Consider the following 16,140-nt stretch of genomic DNA (forward strand, 5'->3'; position numbering starts at 1 on the left):
ATTGACCACCAGATAAGGGATCGGGGGACCCTGTCAAAGGCTTTCTCCATGTCAACGAAAGCCAGGTACAGAGGTTTATCCTTAGCTAGGTATTTCTCTTGCAACTGTCTCACTAGAAATAAGGCATCAGTAGTGCTTTTACCTGGCACGAACCCAAACTGCATCTCATCTAAATTGATTCGCTCCCTAATTAGTTGGGCTATGACCCTCTCTGTAACTTTCATAACCTGATCTAACAGCTTGATGCCTCTGTAATTATTTGTATCTAAAGCGTCCCCTTTACCTTTGTAGCAGTTGACTATGATGCTGCTACACCAGTCATAGGGTATGACTCCTTCGTGTATCACCTGGTTCGTAATACGGGTGACTCGTAATATCCAAGAAAGTTAGGGGTTGTGAATGCAACCCACTAAGGGATAATATCTATCCAATATACTGCCAGAAGAATACCCAATTATTATTACACTAGTGTTTTTTCTTTGTATTACCAAGTGCAATAAATGGGTGTGGGTAAAAAGATATTTTACCATTAATTTATGTAGCAATGAGAAAATAGAGGGGAACTTGAAGACATTGTATTGTGTTAATTTACCTGTTTATTTTTTTGCTAAAAGGACAATAATAACAATATACAAACACATGTGATGTCCTTTTTTAATTACTGATATGATATAATATGTTGCATGTGTTTGTATATTGTTATTATTGTTCCTTTTAGTAAACAAATAAACAGGTAAATTAACACAATACAATATCTACAAGTTGATGAATACCACCTATTCCCCTCCATTTTCTCATTGCTATATATATTTATATAATACGCTACATGTGTTTTTGTATCATTTATCTTTTACTTATTTCCGTCATTAGACTGACCATGCTGGTGCACCATATTGGAGAATTTTTTAGTCAAATGGATCGACACCATTACTTATTTTTTAAGCCTGCTAAGTTACAGGGACATAAACACACCAACACTAGTTGTCAAGAAATGATGGGGGACAAACATAGACACACACATATATATATATACATGACAGGCTACTTTCAGTTTCCATCTACTAAATCCACTCACGAGGCTTTGATTGGCCTAAGACTATTGTAAAAGACATTTGTTCCAAGGTGCCATGTACTGGGATTGAACCTGGAACCATGTGGTTGGGAAGCAAGATTCTTACCACACACTCACACTTTTTCTTTTTTTTTTTTGTAACACTTCAGTGTTTGAAGTTGTTGAATTTGTTCCTGTTTATAAGATTTAGACTTTCTAAATCATTCAACATAAGCTGGAGTTGTTCTGTTTATTTTTTGCATTTGTCTCCTAATACTTCATGAAATAGTCTGAAGTTTTTAAAATTATCAAGCAATGTTTCTAGTCTCATGCTATAACAGCATCTCTACTTAGTTGTCCCATTTCTTTTGTATTTGAATGTTCATTCAGCTTTCTTATCTTACATATAATGATTTCAAATTTTGGCACAAGGCCAGCAATTTTGGGGGGAAGGGATGAGTCGAATACTAGTACTCAATCTAGTACTTATTTTATTCACCCCAGAATGGATGAAAGGCAAAGTCGACCTTGGTGGAATTTGAACTCAGAATGTAAAGACAAACTAAATGTCACTAAGCATTTTGCTTGGCGTGTTAACAGTTCTGCCAGCTTACCACCTTTATCTTATCTTACATATAATAAAATGCAATGAATTGGTCATGCTGGATGAGGGAAACTAAAACAAACAGTGGGAGTGAGTGTCAGGCAGAGATGCTAAATGCAATAAGTTGTTTTGCTCTGAAGTCATTGGTATTTTAATCAAAATGAAACTAAATTTTTATCATAAATTATATTTATTTTATCAATTTCATGCACCCATACAATTCTATATAATTCTGTTTATTTGTTAGAGAGAAGGTGAGATGGAATGAGAGTGACAGAGGAAAGGAAGGAGAGAGAGTGTGAGTGACAGAGAGTGAAGGGGAGTGAGTAAGATAGCAGATAGCCACTTCCACTAACCACACTGTGAGGGAGGTAGCGGATAGCTACTTTTACTAACCACATGACAACATGGTTAGTGGAAATATGAGATGAAGAGAAAGAGTTCATGGTTAAAAAGTTTGTTGATGTAAGAGGTAGAGAGAAAAAGAGAGAGAGAGAGAGAGAGAGAGAGTAAGTGTTTAGCAGAGGGAAATATTGAAATCATATAATAGGTTGTCCGGAAAGTTCGTGCCGATTTATAGCAGCTTACCTTTCGAGTTATTTTAGAACATGGTCGAGTCCATAAAATAGGATTTGACTTCACCTACATTTAGAGCACAGTTTAAGCTATCTTTTTGTGGAAGAAGGTTTATGTTCCTATAATCTGTGTTAATTCTGTAACCCTTTAAAATGGAAGATAAGAAAGTTCATTTTCGGCACTTGATGGTTTTCTTTTTCCGTAAAGGGAAAAATGCCTCACAAGCAACTAAAGAAATATGCACAGTTTATGGTGATGTTTCTTTATCTGAAAGAACTGTACAGAAGTGGTTTGCAAGGTTCCAAGCTGGAGATTGTAGCCTTATTGATAAAGAGCGATCAGGTAGACCATCCACTACAGATGGTGACCAGATCAAGTCATTAACTAAGAATAACCCACATTGCACAACCCGAGAATTGGCAGAAAGTCTCAACCTAACAAAATCCGCTGTTCATGAACACCTGGTAAAGCTTAGATATACAAATCGCTACAATGTTTGGGTACCACATGAGTTGAGTGAGAAGAACCTTTTGGAAAATTGGTACGAACTTTCCAGACAACCCAATATATTATTGACTGAAAGTGAAATAATTTAGCAAAATAGCTGTGGATTTCTTAAAATTTGCAATGGAATTGAAACTAATTATGTAAATAAAAACATTGTGTATATTAATTATATATAATGTAAAGTAATTATGATGAAATATTGCATGATAAAGAATATGCAATTATATATTGAGTTTGCAGTTTCAACAGACTTAAACACTAATGAATGATATATGTACTAAGTATTGTATAAATTGTTATTGTATATTTTTTTAATCATTTATTACATAGGCAACAATATGATTTATATGTAATAAAAATACAAATCATCCTTTCTTAAATAGCTCTTTAATTTTTTTCTTTGTGGAATTTTCACGTCCTGCTAGTATGTATTTGAAATTAAAAATCAAATTCTTTTGTTTTCAATGTATTATTGCTTACATAATATTTATAAATTATATCTGTCTGTCTGTATGTATATATACATATATATATATATATATATATATATATATATATATATATATATATATATATATACACACACACACATATATTCTTTCGATTTTTTTCTTTCTTTATATTCCATTTTTTTATGCTTACCTTTCTGAAACTAACTCTTCCTTTTTCCAAGTAAAGGATAACACACACATGGACAGGCACTTTGAGCAAGTGTTTCCTACTATAGCCCAGGACTGACCTAATCCTTATGAGTAGATTTGGTAGATGGAAATGGAAAGAAGCCCATCGTTTATATGTGTGTGTGTTTTACTGTCTCGTTGCTTTGACATCAGGCAATAGTTGTAAATGAGTATCACTGTCATGCAAGAGGTGTTCTTTGTTTTCACTCTTCCATATAATCATGTTTGGGCTTGGTGAAATATTACTTTACTTGGAAAGAGATAAGGATTGGCAATGTGTACTGACAATTGTAAATTGTTTCTCACATTGTTTTGTTGCACCATTTTCTATCATTGAAAGAACTGTTTGCATTTTTGACAACATGAGTATGTTCTTATATAATAAGCAAACTTATAATTTCTAACCAATGATGAACTCACTTGTTATTTTGATATTTCAGAGCTTTGTTTCCATGTGGTGACTCAATGGTGTGTATCATTGATGACAGAGAAGATGTGTGGAATTATGCGCCTAACCTAATCCATGTCAAACCATATCGTTTTTTCCAAGGAACTGCTGATATTAATGCCCCACCAGGTTTATCCAAGAAGGAAAATGATAGCAAACCAATCACACATCGTGTACGAAGAGTATCATGTAACATTGATGAGGATGAAAAAGATTTATGTGTTGATGATGAAGAGGATGAGAAAAAAGACAATGGTGGTGCCTCTGAAGACCAAAATGACTCTAAAAGAGATCTTAAAACAGAATCTGATACAATTTCTAATGTTGACAATGGTGTTAAGAATGTCGATGGTAAAACAGATACTAGTGTTGCTAAAACTAAATCTGCCACTGTTGCTGGTAGTGATGTTGATGATGCCAATGCCAAGACTGATGCTTGTAGTGATGTTGATGATACCAGTTCCAAGGCTAGTGCTTGCAGTGATGTTGATGATGCCAGTTCTAAGGCTGGTACTTGCAGTGATGTCGATGATACCAGTTCTAAGGCAGGTACTTGTAGTGATGTCGATGAGGCCAGTGCTAAGACTGCCAAAATACAAACAAAACCCTCAAGTGAGGAAAAAAATTCCAAGACTGAAGAGAATGAAGAAATTGAGTGGGATGATGAAGATGACTATCTGTTTTACTTGGAAGAAATTCTAAATAGAATCCACAAAGCATACTTTGATATTAGTGATCAGCTTAATAAGAATGAAGGGGCTTCTAACATTCCTGATACTAATTTAGACTTAAAAGCTATCATTCCCTATGTACGACGTAAAGTTTTACAGGGCTGCAATATCTGCTTCAGTGGAATAATACCTCTGAATATGCCAATTGAAAAATCTCGGCCTTACAATATTGCTAAATCTTTGGGAGCTAACATACATTTAAATTTTATACCATATTCTTTATCACACAAAAACAATTACACAACACATTTAATAGCAAATAAAATGGGAACAACAAAAGTTCATGCTGCTAAACGCTCCCAAATGGGGCACATTCTCACTCTAGATTGGCTCTGGGTATGTTGTGAGCGATGGGAAAGAGTTGATGAACGTTTATTCCAATTAAGTGAAAAGATCCCTTTAGAACCAAGACTTTCACGAATGAATTTAAATGTTGGTATGAAAAGACAAAATTCAAAGTCTCTTAAAAGAAAATCTAAGTCAGTTGATTGTAATGTAGCAGAGAAGAAACTTAAGCAAGATGATGAGGATGATGATGATGTTGATGATGATGAAGATGAGGATGAGGATGAGGATGACGATGAAGATGACGATGAGGATGATGATGATGATGGTGTTGAGAGTTCAGAAGATGATGATGCTATTGAAATTGATGATGACGATGATGATGATATATTTGATGAAGAAATTGGTGCAATTCAAAAGAAAGTTGCTGAAAAAGGCAAAGAGTCTTCAAAAAATAGTAACACTAGATACAATCCTTTGTACTCCTTTTCAGATGAAGAACGAGCAAGCATGGACAAAGAATTAGAAGAATTAATGGGTGAAGATGATAGTGATTCTGATGAGAAGGAAGCTGAAGCTCAATTACGGAAGCAGGTGTTGCTAGATCGTAAACCTGAATCTTCATCAGATGAAAGTCTGTCAGGTGAGTTCCCTCTTGGATGGAAAAGTAAGAAATGGCGAAGACGGAGATCACACAAAAAGAAAATAGTCATAAAACGAGAAGAATCTGAGGACACAGAAAAATCTGAAGAGAGTACGGAAGGAACATGTGATAAATTCACTGAATCCCAAGTGGTTTCTGAAAGCAGCAGTAGTAGTAACTTAGACTCTGAATATGATTCAATAGGTTCTGTAGATGAAGAAATTGCTAAAGCAGTAGAACAAAAGTTTCTAGAAAGATGATTGGAAAATTTAAAAAAGACTGACATTTTTATTTTCCCCACCTTCCATCATTTTGTCTTCTGTTAGGAAGAATTCATGTACATAATTGAACTGACCTCATTTCATTCACATGTATTACATAAATAGTTCAGCTTGATAAAATTAATAGGATTAAGTAATGTTTCATTTAATCATTGAACATAATTTTCATTCGACATTCAAACATATACATTAGCGCTTATTTTTTTTATCTCAGTTTTTGTTTTAAAAGAATAGTTTATAGAAATTTCTAGAATAATTATGAAGAACCCCGTTAGATTACTAAACAAATTTGTGAGTTGTCATCTCATTGTCTTTGTGATGATAAGATAGGGATAAAACTGGAAATATTCAAAGTAGCTTTTGTTAATTTTAAGACATTCATTTGCTTTATAGGAAGATTTGTAGATTGTCTAAAACAATGGTAGAGGCTGAAAAAATATCTAGAGACCACACATAGCATACTCAGTTGTAGATATTTTAAATATAATTGATAGAAATGAATGAATAGCAGGTGAAAATATTTCTTTGTTGCAATTCTCTAATTTGCAATAATTTAGGTATTATGTTTACTGATGACATGCCTATTAACAAAATAATATGTTGAATACATAAGTGAGAACTTTATAGTTTCTGATTTACATCATCATCTTGCTGAAGTTAATTTTGTCTTTCAATGCTTTGAGGTTGGGTTGATTAAACTAATTATAATCATATTGAAACTATAGTGTTCCCTTCTGACAAAACATTAGCAGAATTAAATTGATATTATTTATGCATCTTAAAATTGCATTAACTCATCACAACATTCATTATTTTATCAGCTCATTTCACCACGTCATATCATATCATATTATATAAAACCAATTGTATTAATATAAGTAATTTGAAATCTACATAGTCTTATCAAGAAGCTTTGCTTATGATAAAACATCCTTTCACTCGAAATCTATTCACACATTTTCAGTTTTTCAATCCTCACACACTTCACTTACCTTGAGATTTTTTTTATTTTTAATTTGACAATTCATCTAACATAACTATGGTCACCTTGGAAGAAATCAGTACTCGACAGTGGTAAAGAAACTCAAGAGAGCTGAACAGCAGATCTTCAGAGAATATTTGTCACAAAACTAATTAAATATTTTATACATCCTCATTTATCTTTATCTTCATTATGTATATGAACTAAATCAAAGTTTTGACAATTGTATTTTGATTTTTTTTTTTTTTTTCAAAACACAACTGAAGATATTTTTCACATACTTTAAAATTCCTGCTAAAATATATTATTTATTCAACTAATTCTTGGTAAGAATAATCTTGTTTATACCATTTGTTGTGTCTTTATTTCTTAAATGTCTCTCTTTGTTTTTTGATGGGTGGGATGGGCAAAAATAATGTTGGTCTTCATGTTAATTTTTCAAAGATAACTACTTTAGAAAGATTTTTATGTATCATGTTTTGCGAATACATAAGCAAGGATGTTGTGAAAAATAGGGTAGTTAAAGATTTTCAAAGGGTCAATCATTGATTTATTGAATATCTAATGTTGAGAGTGACAGTGGAGTGTCTGTGACACTTGGGTAGAATAAACAACACAAGATATTTTTGTCTGAAAGTATTAATTTATATAGCTTAGTACCTCTTTGTTCTGAGCTCAGTTCACTCCAGGATTTATAAAGTAAGCAGCAATATTGTACCGAAGTTGATTCATTTAACAACAGCATTTGCACCAAAGTGAAATATTTACTGCTAAAGATGGTACTGCCTTTCATCCTTTTGTGGTTGAAAAAGTAAAGTACCAGTCTAAAGAAGAGGATTGGTAGAATTGTTAAAGATTCTGAATGAAATGCCTTGTTATATTGTTTTTTGTGCCTCCTAACTTTCTGGAGTTTTTGAGTGGTGATTTAATCCATCATTTGCTTAACACCATTTCTTGAGGCTTGGAGGCCCACAGTTGAGTAAATTCTGTTGTAAACATTTGATGTATAGGGAGGGTGGGGGACAGGTCTTTGGTGTTTGTCAAGAGCTTACTTCCACCAATCTCAGACACCCTGAAAAATCAAAATGGTTTTGAATGCTGCCTCTCTCATTGCTGATTAAATGCTAAAAAACAAACAAAAACTGGTTAATGAGAATGTTTTACTCTTTTTATTACTACAGTATGGGCCGAAAGTCATGCACCAAAATGTTGAACATTTCATTTATATCACATTATTATTCATTTTGATCTTCATGTACAAATACGTGTATTCATCATTATTTTATTCAATTTTTCAAAAATTGAAGCCTGTCTTTAACAATTCCAGAGCCTATTGAACTTACTTTGTGTGCGACTTTTGACCCACTCTATTTCTGTGGAAATACATTGCCTTTTATTAAAGTCTATGAAGGCAGCAAGCTGACACAAACATTAGCATGCTGGATAAAATGCTTAGTGGCATTTCGTTTGTCTTACGTTCTGAGTTCAATTTCCGCTGAGGTCAGCTTTGCCTTTTAGCCTTTCAGGGTCAGTAAAATAAGTAACAGTTGACCACTGGGGTTGATGTGATTGATTTACTCCCTTGACAAAAACTGCTGGCCTTGTGCCAAAATTTGAAATCATTATTAAAGTCTATGAAAATATATGGAAATCAGTAAAATTCTTGTATGACAGTATAATTCCATTAGTTTACAAGATGCACATTTATGTCATAGAATTCTTAGTTCGACATTTGCAGAGCTATATTTCAACTGGACAAAGAAAACTAAACACGAAAGATTTCCATGTCATAATAAGGTATGATTTTCTAATAATTCATTCAAACAATTGTATTTTCAATGTCTACTTTTCTAAAAAAACGTTTCAATTGATATTCTCAGCAGATGTTTGGAATATTAAACTTTTAAATAGAATTATTTCATAAGCCATTGCTGCTAAATTAATTATATCACATTTGATAAGTTTGTCAAGTAGGCAGAGCTGACCTCAATGGAAATTGAACTCTGAACATAAGACAAACGAAATGCCGCTAAGCATTTTATCCAGCGTACTAATGTTTGTGCCAGCTTGCTGCCTTCATAGGCGTAGGAGTGGCTGTGTGGTAAGTAGCTTGCTTACGAACCACATGGTTCTGGGTTCAGTCCCACTGCGTGGCACCTTGGATAAGTGTCTTCTACTACAGCCTTGGGCCGACCAAAGCCTTGTGAGTGGATTTGGTAGATGGAAACTGAAAGAAGCTCGTTATATATATATATGTATGTTTGTGTGTCTGTGTTTGCCCCCCCCCCCCAACATCACTTGACAACCAATGCTGGTGTGTTTACGTCCCCATAACTTAGCGGTTTGGCAAAAGACACCGATAGAATAAGTACTAGGCTTACAAAGAATAAGTCCTGGGGTCGATTTGCTCGACTAAAAGGTGGTGCTCCAGCATGGCCAGTCAAATGACTGAAACGAGTAAAAGAGTAAGTCATCGTCTATCTATCTATCTATTTATATAATACATTAAAAGTGATCTTAAATCTTGTAATGTTACCCAGCCAAACTGGCACATAATGGGAAAATAGTTTGAATTAAGTATCCTCTGAAATGTGAATACGAATGGAATAAAACAAGTTTCGCATAAATTGGACAAGTGGTTGTTGAGATATTAGGGGTTTTCAGGGTATAAATACCCAAAACAGTGCATAGTGGGAAAATATTCTGAAAGGGAAGAAACTCTTACCTTTTGATTAAACACAGTGACCTGACAATGAAAAAATACAATTTGTTTTTTACAGTAAATGTTTCTGTTTTCGCCTTTGTTAAACACAATATTTTAATCGTTTAGAAATATTTTTAAGTGAATGTGATTTCAAAAATGTAAGTTGTTTGTACACTAAGTATTTATATTTTAGCTTTCTTTAAACAGATGATATTTTAATGTTTTTAAAATTTTTTTGAGCATATTTTAAAGTGAAAATAACTTTAAAAATATGGTAAATATTTGGTAAAAGACCTGTTTATAACTTCAGTGTGAAATAATTTTTTTCCATAGGTTTGTTTTGAGTGCATTCAACATATCTCACCTCCAAAGATTTGGCTGCTATTTCTAGCACGCCCTGCTACCACGTAACAGCTATTTGTGATAAAAGACCCACAATACCTGTTATGTGATAGCAGGGCGTGCAAGAAATAGCAGCCAAATCTTTCCTTTTTCTGGGGAAAGGCACTATTTATGTGTAATTTCAATGTCACATTCGTTGAAAGCATGCAAAATAACCTGGAAAAGAAAAGGAAGAACTCACAAAACAAAACTTTGTTGCTGAGAAACTCAAACTTTCCAGGTGACCCAATGGTTTATAGATAGTCTAGTATATATATCTATATATATGTAGAGAGAGAGAGAGATAGTTGATGACTTGACAAACTTATCAAATGTGGTAGAATTAATTTAGCAACAATCTGTATTTACTTTAGTAAGTACATATTTGTCTTTAAATTAGTACTTTACTATTTAAGTACGTGATTCTCTGGAATCCTGGGAATTTATATATATATACATATATATCATCATCTGCATATGGATGAGGCCAGCTGCATAAAGAAGTGCTAAGCTCTAATTGTGGAGGGAACCTGTGAAAGGGGTAGACCCAAGAAGACATGAGACAAAGTTGTAAGAAAGGATCTTCGGACACTGGGCCTCACTGAGGAAATGACAAGGGACTGGGAGTTGTGGCGATTTGCTGTACTTGAAAAGATGCATGAAGCTAAGTAAAATTGCTGTCATTCATACATTCAGGCTTATCCTTTACAGGTGCTGGTGCCACATGAAATGCACTTGTGCTGGTGCTGCAAGTGCACCTGTGTCAGTGGCATATAGAAAGCAACCAGTACAGTCTGTAAAGTGGCTGGCATTAGGAAGGGCATCCAGTCATAGAAAACTCACTACAACAGACAACTGGAGTTGGGACTGCTCTCTGGCTAGCCAGCTCCATGTCCAACTATCCAAGCCATGCCAACATGGAAAATGGATGTTAAATGATGATGATGATTTTAATGTTTGCTTTTCCATGCTTGCATAGATCAAATGAGTGTGTTTTTTTCTGCAGCGGATGCCTTTCCTGATGGCAACTAATGCCTGTTTCCAATTGAGGTAATAATCTCCCATCTATCAGCCCAAACAAAAATATCTTGTGGAGTTTATTTTGTCAGAGTTACTCTCAGCATCAGATATTCAATAAGCCACTTATTGACCCATTAAAAACATACACTCAGTAACACTATTTTCTAACAAAATGCATGATATATAAAACAAAATTGTCAACATTGAATTTCAAGCACTCTAATAAATAGCTACTCCAGTCTGTCCCTTGTGTATGTGCACTCATTAGATACTCGACACTCAGCATAGTTCGCAGTAATTTGTGGGCTTGAAATCACCTTAAAAATGGAGAACCAAAACGAACCTTGAGACCTCATACTTTTTTATTTTTAAAAAGCAAGGAAGTGGTGGAAATCTGCAGGAAGATATGTGCTGTGTACAGAGAGGTTGCTGTTATGCAATGTGTGTGTGTGTGCCAGAAGTGGTTTGATTTTGATCAGGAAATTTTACGGATTAAGATACACCTCGCTCTCTAGCCTGTTGGCCAACTGAGATTAACAATGACAAAATGAAGGAGTAAGTTGGCATCAACCCTCATTATACATCTAGGATGATTGCGATTATTCTCCATATATCCAAATCGCGTGCTGAAAACCATGTGTCAACAAGATTATCTCAGGTTTGATGTTTAGGTCCCACATCAACTGAATGAGATTAACTTCATCCAACAGATTTCCATCTGCGATTCCTTGCAAAAATATAAAGAAAACACTCCTTTTTAGAAGGGAATAGTGATGGGGAAAAAAAACAAAACATTGTTTATAACAATGTGAATCACAATCATGGAAGTGGTGGCAAGTTCCCACAAACAACCTTCAAAGGAGGACTTCACCTGATGAAGGTTATGACTTCAATCTGGTGGGATAGGAAGGGTGTTGTCTTTTATGAGCTTCTCTCCCACCCTTGGGCAGAATCATCAGTTCACATGTGTACTGTGACCAGCGATCTACCAGAAGTGTCCAACACTTGCTAATTGCAGCAATGCCAGACTACACCCTTCATATTCGCTTGATCTTGTGCTTTCATATTTCCACCTGTTTTGGTCTCTTCAAAATTTATTGAATGGACAGACTTTTAACTCTGAAGAGGATGTAAAAGTTTACAGGGAAGAGTTTTTCACCAGTAAAGACAAGAAATAATGGATCTGCCCACAAAATGGCAGAAGATACTAGAACAAAACAATAATTATATCATTGATTGAACAAACTGCTTTGTTTTTATAACTTGGGTCTTATTTTCACTTAAAAAACCAAAACGGATCTTCTGGCCAATCCAATATACCTCCCTTGGTTCACTCTCTAAATCCTTTCTTATTTTTCAAACAACCAAGATAGCGAAAGCCTCTCATCATGCGAATTAATCACTACACAATACCCCTTGCAAAGCTAATTTAAATAGCGAAAACCGGTTGGATTTTACAACACCCATTTAATATGTATATATTTATATAAAAAAAGATTAAACTATGCGAAACGAAGGCATTTTTCTTCACATTTTTCAACCTATATATATATATATATATATATATACACACAAGGGTAAGTCAGAAATTATCTGCACATTCGCCAAAACTTTTTCTAAGTTGGCCACACTGCCATTGTAATAAAAAAGGTAATAGTCTTGTGGCTATGTAAGATTTGATCTTGGTTGGTTCAGTTTTCTATCTTGTGTTATAGAGTAAACATGGCTGTTCCTCTGGCAGTGTGATCTGATTTCTTTCTTGTACTAGTAGGGATAACTGCTTCCTGAGCTTTCTCATGTTATTATTACTGTGGTTACTGTACTTTTGAAATATTTCATATGCTGATAATTAGGTCAACTAAGTAAATGAAGCTGTCACTTACTTCAAGGGAGACCTCCAAGAATTTGAAAGAATTTACATCTTGGGTCCCATTACTGCTAACTACTCTTGCACATCTGTCACAAATGAAGACCTCTCTCAGTCTGCCTCTGACTGCACACCTTGTGCATTGTAGTTTACATTGTGTACATTGTATGGAATTCCTATCTTATCTACATATTGAGCTTGCATAGCCATTTCCAGCTGGTAACAATTTTGTATTCTTTACTGTTAACCAAAACAAATGTTTTGGTTCAGTTAACTTCAAGATTCTAGACTTTGCTTCCACATTTGGAATTTCTCTAATTCTTTGACAAATTTAGCTATAGGAATAGGTCATTAGTAAACAGAAGTTCTCTTGAGCAGCTAGTCTTAAAGTCATTTGTTATGGCCAGGAGAACTATAACAAACAGGAGGTAAAGCATTGAGTTTTAGTGGATGCCTATCTGAAAGCTAAATTCATTGCTTAACTTGTTGCTGACAGCATCTCTGAACATGGCTCTTATATATCTTTCATTTATATCTAGTTTTCTTAACAGTCACTAGACTATGAAAGAGACATCCTGTAAAAGGTCTTCTCCAGATCAGTGAATGCTAAATATAGTGGTTTAATCTTCAGTAGTTGATTCACTAGTATGAAATAATTGATAGCATTGTGTTGCATCTCATTTAATTTTCTTCTTAATTAGTTGTGCTTTATCTGTTTCTGATACTTCTATAATTTGGTCCATCAGTTTGATGCTTCTGTAATTAGTTCTTTCCAGAGTATCACCACTGCCTTTGTAGCAGTTAATAATATTGCTAGACAACTGGGGAAAAATCACTCCCAACTGACTGATTATGCAAGTGATTAGCATGCATCCTTGGATACATTCAGCATCTCAGTGACTCCTCTAATTGCCAAGCTGCTTTCCCTACTTTTATATTGTTAAAATCTATTTCAACTATATTGTTACTCAATTCAGTAGTGGATTCTTTTTGTTGGGTCTATTGAAGGTAGTCCATCTTTCGCCCACTTATTCTCATTTAGCAACATTTGTGTAATGGCATTTTCATGTCTTCATCTTGACATCAGTGAGGATGTGTGCCACTATATTTGTGGACAATTTTCAATAATGCCCCGATTCACACTGACACTGCTTTGCAATTTGGAACACCTCACTCCGCTGATCTTCATATTATGGAGCATTAGCGAACCTCTTATTCTGTTTGATCAATGCAACTATGCATGGCAACAGGGTTTCACATATTGGCTATCTAAGTATTCTAAAACCATAACCAAACCAAAGAAAAGATGATAGTGCAAGTTGTTAATAAAATTATTTTAATAATCAGGGACAACAGAAATTAGAATTAAACTTAGTGAACTGAGAGATGGATACCAAAACTACCGTGACGTTATCAGCAGTGAGTCGCAGGATAGCTTCATTGACAAGCCTCTGGCAAGCTGCTTCATAGCGCATTTCTTCTGCACCTTTGGTGCCATTGCCTTCAATTGATTTATCCTAAAACAAATAAATCAACAGTGGAGTAAGTTTTTATATTTTGTTGACACATAACTATAAATGTATGAGCAAGAAGTTGATAAACTTTATTACCGATATATATATATGTATGCATATGTATATATAAATACATATACACAAACACTCATTTACTGTTGCTCTCCATCTCTCCATAATATACTACCATCTATCACTTCCTCCGCCTTGTTGACTCCTATTTTTCTTTACCTCACTCCTCAAACTGAGCCTCACCATTGACTATGCCTCCACTCAGGTTCAATCATCTGTCCCCATCTCTAGCCATCTGTCATTCTCAAACCTACTCATCCTTGATTCTTTGTCCTTATTCTCTCTCATATCAACGTTCTTGTATTTTGAATGTATATGTAGACACCTCATCTCAACTAGTTATCTTTTTCTCTTTCTAGCTGGGATAGCCATGTATCGCTTCTACAGCAAGACACCTATTCCTATCCCTCTCTATTACTTTAGCCCCTCAACAGCCGTTACAAAGCCACTTCCCTCAATACTGCACCCTCACTCAGTTGAGGATTTTTTTTTCTTGCAAGTTACTTGGTAACCTCACTAGTGCTAATCACACACAAAAAAGCATTAAATACACTCTGTAATTAGCAAGGGCATCCAGCCATAGAAACCACACCAAAGCAGACATTGGAGCTTGATGTAGTCCTCCAGCTTCTCAGATCCTGTGGAACTGTCCAACCCATGCCAGCATGGAAGATCGACATTAAATGATGATGATGAGTTAATATTTCTATAAACCATAGTTATCCACTAGACATGCAGTGAGCTCAAATTTCTGTAATATTAGAGGAATAAGAAAGAAATCCTTTCAGCAATGCCATTTATATTTATATTACAATTAACTTTTTTCCAGAAGACCTGGCCCTTCTCTGCAGTTGGGTATGCACAATAAGATCTTCTTACCAAACTGCTGGAAGCCCAGTAGTTTTAACCATGGGACTTAATTTCATAACAAGACTAAATATATGTTTGTCAGGGATATGGATGTAACTATATTCAAGTATATAAATGTCTTTCCTGAAGTGATCTGTGAGATAGGGAAAATAGCACCAAAGTTTTAGATTTGGGTTACGGATCTCAGTTTTTAGTGATTCATTTCACAAGATATTGAGGCAAAAGAAACTAGTTTCATAGAAATGGAATAGCCTGAAATTTACCTCTAAAACATTGCAAACAAACTGGATACATTCTTCAGCAGTTAAAGATTTCCAAAGTCCATCACAAGCAATGATAAAAAATCTGTAAGACAAAAAATTTAAAGTCATTATGGATATTCTGGGTAATTAATTTTTTTAAAGTGGATTCGTATAAGCAATAAAACAAGATATGTGACATAGAAATGTAATTTCTTTAAGTGTGTCTGAAGTGATGAAATAAACTGGAATGAAATAGCTAAGTCAGAAAAAAGAATGATTAAATAAAGGTAAGTTAGTAAACCCATTTAATATCTCTCTGTTTAACCCTTTCGTTACTATATTTCTGACCAAAATACACCCCTCATGAGTTTCAATCAAATTCTAAAATAATCATGAATTTAGACTAGTCTCATTAAACACCTGTAACTTTTTTATTTATCAACATATTAATGTGATATTTGGAACATAATTAAAGAAAGGGTTCTTAATCAATTCTATTGCATAATTTTTGTCTCTAAGTTCTCCACGTACTGGGGGAGGGGTACTGCTAGTGTCTCTCACATGTAAATATTGGTTCAGCTTCACAAATCGTACTCGTTCATAATACTGGAAATATATTCATTGCCAAAAGGTTCCTGATCGCTCCAGTAATTTGTTATTCTGGGTAACTGTTTAATACCCA

At 34.5% G+C, this 16,140-nt stretch overlaps 2 protein-coding genes across 4 annotated transcripts in view; one reads left to right on the forward strand and one right to left on the reverse strand.

Annotated features, from left to right (window-relative positions):
* LOC106880648 (RNA polymerase II subunit A C-terminal domain phosphatase) overlaps positions 1 to 7,138 on the forward strand; it is a 23,314-nt gene extending 16,176 nt beyond the window's left edge. Inside the window, exon 6 of the mRNA XM_014930690.2 lies at positions 3,859 to 7,138. Coding sequence (XP_014786176.1) covers positions 3,859 to 5,785 — 1,927 coding nt within the window. The 3' untranslated portion in view covers positions 5,786 to 7,138. The remainder of the gene's footprint in view (positions 1 to 3,858) is intronic.
* A 55-nt stretch (positions 7,139 to 7,193) lies between these two features.
* The window catches only part of LOC106880650 (integrin-linked kinase-associated serine/threonine phosphatase 2C), a 25,232-nt gene continuing 16,285 nt past the window's right edge, over positions 7,194 to 16,140 (reverse strand). Inside the window, exons 9-11 of one of the 3 annotated variants that reach the window (XM_052966423.1) lie at positions 15,480 to 15,561; positions 9,514 to 9,534; positions 7,194 to 7,912 (exon numbers count right to left, since the gene is read on the reverse strand). In XM_052966423.1, coding sequence (XP_052822383.1) covers positions 7,829 to 7,912; positions 9,514 to 9,534; positions 15,480 to 15,561 — 187 coding nt within the window. In that variant the 3' untranslated portion in view covers positions 7,194 to 7,828. Of the gene's footprint in view, positions 7,913 to 9,513; positions 9,535 to 14,079; positions 14,278 to 15,479; positions 15,562 to 16,140 lie in introns of those variants that run through there. The other 2 variants (XM_052966424.1, XM_014930693.2) reach the window with 2 other exon arrangements.

Source organism: Octopus bimaculoides, chromosome 3 (genome assembly GCF_001194135.2).
Source record: "Octopus bimaculoides isolate UCB-OBI-ISO-001 chromosome 3, ASM119413v2, whole genome shotgun sequence".
Taxonomy (NCBI): Eukaryota; Metazoa; Mollusca; class Cephalopoda; order Octopoda; family Octopodidae; genus Octopus; species Octopus bimaculoides.